Consider the following 9,604-nt stretch of genomic DNA (forward strand, 5'->3'; position numbering starts at 1 on the left):
GGCGGATCGCAGACTTATAAGTGCATTACCGCCACCTATCTCTCAAATGGACCATTGACACTCCTAATTGAGATTGTAGATAGAGTGTCAATGGTCCATTTGAGAGATAGGTGGCAGTAATGCACTTATAAGTCTGCGATAAGTCTGAAAGAAAACAGGTTGACAAACATATTGAATCCAACATTTGGTAATAATACAACATCATAAAATATTTACAAGAAATATTTTAAAAGGCCGGTCATGTCTATAGTGGCTACAGCCACGTGACTTAAATGTGTGCTAACCACAAAGCCATGGGTCCAACGTGCTAACTAAACAATTTTTTGGTTTAAATTCAACTGAGTGGTTTATGGTCTCTCCAGAGGCAACAAAAGGTGTAGCTGTTCCACCTTCCCATTCATTCCTCTTGTGAACAGTGCCGTGTAAAGACCTGTGCTTAGCAGATTGCAGACAGGAGCTGCGGATGGAACCGGAGGAGACTTATCGCTCTGAATTTCTGTTTGTGGAAAAGAAGCGAGGAAAGAAGATCACTCCATCTTTGCAACTGTGTCCACAGCTCTTTTGTCTCATGAAAACTCTTTCCCCTCCTCTGCGCTGGCATTGTTGATGTGGTGTTCTACACACCACTAATACCATCCCGTAGGCCTCCCAGATGAGCTGGTCAATGTTCCCTCCTGACTGGCGAAGTTTTAAGTGTCACTAGAAATGGACCTTTCTTTTGAGTGCCTCTCAAAGGCCCCAGCTGAAAAGAGCACAGAGAGAATACAAGAGAGGAGATTACAGACAAGGGCCAGTCAGAGCTACCCTATTTAACACATTATATCCAGTCCCCTCAGGTTACACTTATGCACAGCAATATTTTAAAAGAGAGCGAGGGAGAATGAGAACGAGAGATTGCTTCCGTAATAGCCGTAGAGACCATAACAGAGCGCCGATCTCCTGTGATTGCAATCTAGCACAGAGTTCCTGTGAAATTAAAACATGCGTTTTGAGTGGGAAAGAAAGCAGAGAAGCGAATGGGAGGGAGGGATAAAGGAGAAAGGCAAAATGCGGCTCTGGTTACTTTGAAGCAGAGGATCAAGGCCAGAAAAAGGAATAAAATATGACAAAACGACAGCAGAGAGGGCTTATGGTCTATAGGTGGAATTTTACAGGCACAGACAGCAATTACTGGCATACATAGCATAACTCCAAATATTAATGTTTGATCTCCTATTCCACTTTTCTGGCAAGCTTCACCAAGTGCTTTTCCATACCCCACTGCCACTTCAAATTAGTTTCTTGGCAGCTTTACGACATGTTCTCTCACTGCATTTCCTTCCATTTCTTTCTTTCTCTCTCTCTTTTTCTGCCTGCTTTCTGTAGTCTGTCGGCGTTTCATTTGAATTAAAAATAATCTGCGCCGAGAGATCTGGACGTTAATTGTGGAGCGGAGAGCGGTAATCACAGGCTTGAGGTTTCGCTCAAATCTGATGATAGGCATTTAGGAAAGCGAGCTCTGATTTCGGGGAAGAAGGCTGCTTTGGTGCACCTCATCCAAACCCCGACATGCTCCATATATGTAATCATAATATAATCATATCTATTTAATCAAATATAGATGAAAAAGGGACATTTTTTTTATAGCCAAACCAATTTTGCCACGGTTACTCTACGTCCAAATAAAAATATACTATGCGGTTTGGGGAAAAAATGACAAGCATAATATATTATGTAGTAAATGTGAACCTCAAATAAAAAAATTTAAAAAAGTAATATCATACATGGATCTGTTTTAATTTTAAATGAAACTGAGAATTTTTTCTTTTACAATTTTGTCCTGCTATTTTGGTTGCACACTGTTGCACTTCATTAGAACTCATTGCTCATATAAATATCCATAACCGCACGTTGTATGGTTAATTACCAGTGATGTTTCCTTGACTCTCAAAGGGTGTTTGATAGTGGCCCTGCTGACCACCTGATCCTGGGACCTGGAGCAGGGGGCCCCTAAGCAGTGCTGAACTTGTCCTCCATAGCCTGCACTTAGAGTCTCATAGGCCTAATAAGCTTCAGCTGCCTCTGGATCCTTAAAGCCTGTTGGGCTGAACCTAGATTACCTCAGGCTTGTTGTGACAGAAATTAGCGGAGGGCAAAAATGTGCGAGTGGGAGTATTTTAAAAGTCCACCCCCTCCTCTCCCTTGAGTGGCATTGACTTCTCTGTGTTGTGTTAAGAGCCAGTCTGGTCCCTTAAGATGGTTTACTGCATTTCATTTCTTTTTTACTGTCAGTTTATCTATATGAAGTTAAGACAAATAAATGCGTGAAGACAAAAACACAATTTTATGCAAACTCTAAATATATTTTCGTACACAATTTGGTGTGAGTGTGTTTTGTAGCTAATAATTTAGAATAATATGTTATAGTAGTAGTATAATATTTTACTAAATATTTTACTACAAATAGAAGCAGAATAATAGTTTTAAGACAGGTAGTATTATAAAGTAGCAGTATAAAGTATTTTTAAAATGTAGCTTTATTTTCATTGTATTTTATTTTGCAATTTTGAGACATTTTTCTATTTTAATTCTATTTTAATAATTTAAAATTAACATTTCATTTTTTGTTTTATTTTGCAATTCTGAGTTTCAAAGTTCAGTTTTAATATATGAAAATACTAAAATACTGTACTCTATAGATTACATGTGCTGAATTTGTGGAATAAGTATATTTTAATTCACACAGAGAAAAATAAACTCATGTCTGTTTGGTTGAGGCAGATGTTGGAGGTTGAGCGTGGTCTTACTGTATATTGATGGAGCGTGCAGCTCCTTTTTTCCCCCAGGCTCAAAGGAGAAGGGGTGAGAGATATAGAGAAGGAAAGATAAACATCCAGCAATAAGCTAACACATTCTCTTACTCTGTTGGGGGCAGTCAAGGTCAGAGGTCACTGCAATGCGAGTCCCTTGTTAATTCATTGGCCCGCAGTGCAGAGGGTTAATACTGGTTTGCTAAGCCAAGGGATCCCAAATCAGTCAGATTAAGGAGATTTTCCAGGAATGTCCGGCATTATCTGAAGATTGCTGGATTGTTTGGGTTTGAGTGTCCATGGACTGAGGTTAGTGGAATTAGATCTTCAAGCTTTTCCTCAAACCCGGAGGGAAGGAGGTTAATATTACACCACGGTTTGGAAACACAATTAAGTCCGGTCTTAGTGTAATCGGCGCAGACGTGGTTGATCAGTTTAGTGTTTAATTCTTTTTCCTGGTGTTAAATAACCTGCCATGTTAGTCCCAACAATACACAGTGCAGCTCTCTCCCTCTTCTTATTTTTTAAGGATGCGGTCACATTTAGAAAAGAATCCTTGCAATATAAGCAAAACATTTCGCCATGCAGATTTCACATCGGGTTCAGGTTTTTCAAGTGTTGACCAGAAAAGTATTCTACTTTGAAAGTGACTTCGGTTTTCATACATTGACACTAATTATTCAGCAGGGCAAAGGGTGCTGTTCTGGGTCAGCCTGGGTGATTCTAAACCCAGTGAAGGAAGGCTGTGGCAGAGGGAACCAGGGAGGTGTGTGCTGCTCATGAAGAGAGGCTGTCTCCCTCCCCCTCATAGTAGCTGCACCCTACTGGGAAATTCATTAGCAGCTGACATCATCTCAGTCCGGCCAGAGAGTGAAAGAATATCATTCTATCCCAGTTCCCTCCTCTTCTCTCTCTCGCTCCGTCTCCCGCTTGCACTCTGTCAGGACTCCTCTGCCAGTAGCTCTCATTGAGCGTCGTACACACACACACCGTCTGTCCGGTGAAGCTGAGCGGAGGAAGCACGCTCCCTGTGTGTGAGGCAGAAACAAGCGGGGGGTAGGAGCTGAATTAAGTCAGGTTAGAATCAGGAAGTGGGAGGACCTGGTCTCGCTGTGGGTGAATGAGAGAGAGTTTGTGTGGATAGAGGCAGCACTTGCGCGAGGAACGGGAGCCAGCGACAGGACACGAGCTTGAAACCAGCGACGATTTCGAGGAAAGGTAGCGGCTTTACTCCACCCATTCTGCCGATAGGAGAAAAATACTGTACGCTTTGTTGGATTTTCTTGCTCTGCACGAGCGCGCGGGAGATGGTTTGTCACTGAGCGCGCGCCCCTGAATAAAAAAGCACATAAGTCCGTGTCCGTTAAGCGACGGTTGGCGAGGATTTCAAACGGCCAAGTCGCACGAAGAGGAGGACGAACTGAAGGATTTCTCCACTTCTCTGCGCTCTTGGGGACCAGACACATGGCTGCCTTTGTCCGAGAGCCTCTCTCGCTTTGAGCTCTGGATGTTTTCTGCTTTCTCTTCTTCCCTGGCAAAGGCTCCTTATTTTGCATGGCTGTCAATCGCTCAAAAGGAGCGAGAGGAATTCGCCGCCTGTTTGTGGATTACATTGTTTGACAAGCAGAATGTGAAACGGCGTATTTACTAAACCTCCTGAAAGTGATTTCTTGACTTGTTCTTTTCGTCCGTGCCAACCTCGCCACATCTAAAGGTACACCTCACCTTAATATACCTCAAAAATTGATTTTTTTTTAAAGTTCATATTTCGATTACCACAATGTTATTCGACGTTTTAGGGGAAATAAAAGCAGTTTCGGTGGATTACTCGATGGCTGGAGGATTAGGAACGCTGTTTTCTTGTCGCTGGTTGTGGATAATTGTAACGCTAGTTGAAATCTCTGCAGTGAATGTTGCCAGATGTTTTTTTAATAAAGCGGTCGCGCAAACGCATCTTTGTGTGGAAGCGATGTCTCTTGACGTCATGTGTTAATGAATGCATATCACATTATTATTATCATTATTATTCACGTCTTCAGCTGTGAAAATGGCGTGAACGTTTTTTTTATGGAGTTAATTTAAGCTAAGAAATGTATTTTAAATGGGCAAATATTTGAGAGGATTGTCGCACCTTGTCAGTGTCGTTTTTGCCTCGAGCTGGATATGGATATAGTGTTGCTAAACCTGTCAGAATAATTGCTTTACAATGAGCTGTTTTTCTGATAATATATTCATAGTTATGTATTCAACGAAAGACATAAAAAAGTCCCATTGTAAGTCTACATCCACGCAAAAGCTCATCTGTTTGTTAGTGTGTTGGTTAATTATTGTAAAATTGTTATTTTAAAAAAGTGCACATAGCTCGTGTATTATTTTTCTCTCGAATGACAGTGGAGAGTCAGGTTAGATGCTAATGGGTGGACTGTAATGGTTCAATCTTTGTTGCTGTTTAGCCAATTTAATTAGCCGATGCCCCTTTGACACCACATTGTCACTTAAATAGGCTTTCATTACCTAAATGCTGTGTAAATTGCAACGCTGGATGTTTGCACAATAACATAGCAATGTTAATGCGTTCAACCCGGTCTCAAGTGCAACGCGTCGTTTGGCGCATGGAGCCACAGTGCCATCCAGTGGCCGCTCTGGGAAGTGACTGAATTTTTGCGCTCATTAGTGCTGCGCTACCTTTGATGATGAAGCCCACCTGCTTGGTTCTGAAACAGATGTACTGACTCTCTCTTTCTCGCTCCCTTCTCAGGGCTCAGATGCCAGCTCAGAGAAACTCTTCAGCACAGCTGCAGTTAAAGGTACGTGGTGGACTTTCTTTATTCCATTCTGCATGTATGTTTATTGCTTGTGCAAATCACAGTTGTGTAATGGATTTTATTGTTTCTGTAGAGGCACATACTCTAAATGGCTATGGTTGACAGTTAAAATTAAATTATATTTTAAAGGCGTTATTTTAATGTTACTAATTGATCTAAAAATGAATATTATCATCACTGTATGTGAGGATAACCCTGGTCTATATAATATTATGCGAGTAACTGTGAACTGAAGCATGCAATCTTTGATGCTTCACAAGTCATAAACTAGAATCCGTCACATTATTCCAGACAACCTTATTTACCAATACTGCATTCAGATTACGCTTAATGTGTTTTGCTTTCCGGGGTGGCATGGGAAATAACGCATTTCCTCAAGGCTGACTACGATTCCATTGACAGGCAGTGTGTTGTATCCGTGCTTTCTCACAGCTTATGGGCTGGGAGAAATCCATCTGAGCCACTCTGTTAAACAGATCCCAATGTGCTGCTGAGTGATGAATGAGAAAATCCATTTCAGGCACGCAGCATGTGTAAACGCCACACACTGGGTCCCATGTGCAGCGGCGTCTGGCTTCTGTTATGGAAATTGATTAGTTGTGAAATGCTAAATAAAGGTGCTGGATCTGTGGCACAGACGGTAGTGGAAGAAGCAATTCTACCCTGCTGGTTTGATACGCCTCGTGTGTGATATTGTTTGCCGTGTCTATTTTAAAAGCATGCTTTGTTTTTATACAGTGAGGAGCTGCGATGCGCACACCGTCTGTTCTTTGTGTGCATGTAAACGTCCCGCTATGTGCGTAGGAAGTTGGTTCGTGTGGAGTCTGCAGTAAGAACGCGCGAGACAAAGGATCCGGGGAGTCAGTTGAGTTGCTTTTAAAACCTCAGTGTCTTTAGACAGCAGGAGCCCATCAGCACACCGCTAATTTGCTTTTAAAACCTTTGGAATTTGAGCTCCCCCATTTTACAAACCCCGGGCAGGCCAACATAATGGAGCCCAGCCTTGTGAATCCACATTCCTCTGTAATGGTGCGTTACCAGGATGGAGAGCGTGATGGGTGGGGTGGAGTGGGTAGAGGGCGACGGAGGCTGGAAAGAGATCTGACCCCGGGGAGGAGGTGAGAGAGAGCGACTGATTGATGGCGACAAGCCCCTTGTTCCTCCTTTTCCCCCTTGCTTCTCTCCCTCGGGACCCCAAACACATTTCCCACATTCTGCTCTTTGAAGGCCTTTCGAGGTTTGAGATCCGGGCAGTCAGTTGAGTTGCTTTTAAAACCTCAGTGTCTTTAGACAGCAGGAGCCCATCAGCACACCGCTAATTTGCTTTTAAAGCCTTTGGAATTTGAGCTCCCCCATTTTACAAACCCCGGGCAGGCCAACATAATGGAGCCCAGCCTTGTGAATCCACATTCCTCTGTAATGGTGCGTTACCAGGATGGAGAGCGTGATGGGTGGGGTGGAGTGGGTAGAGGGCGACGGAGGCTGGAAAGAGATCTGACCCCGGGGAGGAGGTGAGAGAGAGCGACTGATTGATGGCGACAAGCCCCTTGTTCCTCCTTTTCCCCCTTGCTTCTCTCCCTCGGGACCCCAAACACATTTCCCACATTCTGCTCTTTGAAGGCCTTTCGAGGTTTGATTTGTGAGGTTCAGAGGGGCGCTGAATGGCGACCCTTTTTCGGAAAGGCTTTCCCTCCTGGAGACGCCTCGCCGTGGCCATTACGACCCCTCTGAAAGGATTAAAACTCCCTTTGTGCGCCTTAAACTAACACATGCCCGCCTCCTCTGCTTCTGAAAAGCTGGTGCTTGGGAAACAGTACACAAATATGCTTTCTCTTCTCACTGACTGCCAGGCCACTTCGTCTCCCTTCAGACTCTATTTCCATTTAAATATGTGTCTTTTCTCTCTCGTTTCCCTCTCTCCTTCACGTTCCCCTTGTCCCCTTCTCGCCTTGCCATATGCAAATCTTTCCATTGGCTGAAGGGATGGAGAAAAGAGGATCGTCCTCCAAAGCACAGGTGCAAATGAACTTAGGCGCTGTGGTATTTTTATTGGAGGGTTTTAGGAAGATGAAAGATGGCGAGTGTACACAGGACGCTGCTCTCTGTTACAGAGGATTACCAGTCGCTCAGACTCTTAACCCTTACGAACAAAAGAAGAAAGAGAACGTAGAACTGAAGAGCTGAGAGACAGGCAACAGAAAAGCTGTCAATATTTGCCTGGAGCCTAGAACCAGAGGCTCGCTACTGTGTTTTTCACACTTAGGTGGTTGACGCTCACAAAATGCCTCACATTCAACAGCGAGATGAGAGGGAAGAGTCGCCTCTGAGGGGAAAATATAGATCAAACTCCAAAAGAGCAGAGCAAAACTGATCTTAGATCATTTATTGGGCTGTAGGCCATTTTGAGCACTGGAGAGGGAAGAGAAGGAGGGATAAACAGATGTCATTGTCAGTTTTGTCACATAATTTGTGGCAAATTTTAAGATTAAAAAGACAAAGTTAAAAATTAAACAATTTCCAAAGGGTCAGGAAATTAATCATAATCCAACTATGCACTAAAAATGCACTAACCTCTAGGTATCTTAGAGTTGATCTTGCTTTATGGATGGTAATCCATATTACGCTTCTATAGAGGCACATAGCTACATAGGTTGTCCTGTAAGTGACAACCTGTTCAGTAAGGTTTACATAGATGCCCACTTCACATGTTCTTTGCCGAATTAGACCTTCTCTTCGCCTCTCCTATTTCCTCCTCTCCTTCTCTCCCTCCTGATGTTTTGTGTAATTGTTGCTTGTTTTCTTTTTTCCCTCCTCATTGCTCTGTCTCTCACTCCTATTAAGCAGAATCATTAAATGTTCGACTTAATTACTGTCTCTCTCACATAGCCTGCAGGTGGCTGCCAACCAGCCTGCCTCAATTAGTGTATTCATTTCCTTTTGCTCGATTTCGAAGCAAGTAAGAGGGAGAACAACAAGGAACTGTGACCAGTTAACTACTGTGATATGTAACTAACTATGTTTCATCAGGGATTCTGAGACTCTGTAGCACTATCTTTGTTTATCTGTTTGTTGATAAGAGGTGTTTTTCAATTATGTTGTTCCCTCCATGCTGTTCAATGTGAGACCAAACTGTTTGCAAACACAGAGCAGACCATAATTTTTGCATTTCATTATATTTGGTTACAGTTTATTTTAAGGTGTCCTTGTTCCAGTGTAAATATACATTTAAGTACTGAGTAATATCAATTAACATGTAGCCTACTTACTATATGGTTAGGGTTAGGATTAGGGTTTGGCTTAGTGTTACTTGCATGTAATTATGCATCATGCAGGGCTCGAAATTAACTTTTTTACTTGGTAGCACTGGTGCTCCCAACTTCAAAAAGTTAGGAGCACCAGCAAAAATTTAGGAGCACTCACCAAAAATTTAGGAGCACCACAACTACAAATTATATATTAACAGATTTTATCCTTACATTCTTAACTTTAATGCAGATTTTGTATTGGTTAATATTAGCTGTCAATCTCTCAGTCACTGCTTTCCGCTAACTACCGCGAGAAAAAGAAAGGGCTGAAGAAGAGAGAAAATGAAAAGAACACTGACAGATTTCTTTTGTAAATAACCTAAAGTTAAGTTCTTCTTTGGCAAGTGTTAGGAGCATATGCGACCAAAATGGTCGCAATTTCGAGCCTTGATCATGCATATAGCATGTGTAACATGGACACCTTAAAATAAAGTGTAACTATTATTTTTCTGTTATTATCTCAGGATCTTGAGAAAATGACAAAAAAAAATTAAAATGCATGGCTTCTGTGGGCTTCCAGTTTGGTGTTGTTATGAACTTCAGATATCTATACTAATTAGGGATGCACCGAAATGAAAATTCTTGGCCGAAGCCGAACAAAATGAAACACTGGGCCGAAAGCCGAATACCTAACACGGTTTTTCACATTTTTCCCCCATGTAGGCCTATTTTGCCATTTTTTTTC

The 9,604-nt window shown here is 42.4% G+C and overlaps 1 protein-coding gene across 1 annotated transcript in view; it reads left to right on the top strand.

Annotated features, from left to right (window-relative positions):
• The window catches only part of LOC107747043 (autism susceptibility gene 2 protein-like), a gene marked incomplete at its 3' end in the record, with an annotated part of 374,875 nt that overhangs the window by 328,041 nt on the left and 37,230 nt on the right, over positions 1-9,604 (top strand). Inside the window, exon 6 of the mRNA XM_016561457.1 lies at positions 5,548-5,596. Coding sequence (XP_016416943.1) covers positions 5,548-5,596 — 49 coding nt within the window. The remainder of the gene's footprint in view (positions 1-5,547; positions 5,597-9,604) is intronic.

The sequence above is a fragment of the Sinocyclocheilus rhinocerous genome, unplaced genomic scaffold (genome assembly GCF_001515625.1).
Source record: "Sinocyclocheilus rhinocerous isolate Xijiao unplaced genomic scaffold, SAMN03320098_v1.1 scaffold708, whole genome shotgun sequence".
Taxonomy (NCBI): domain Eukaryota; kingdom Metazoa; phylum Chordata; class Actinopteri; order Cypriniformes; family Cyprinidae; genus Sinocyclocheilus; species Sinocyclocheilus rhinocerous.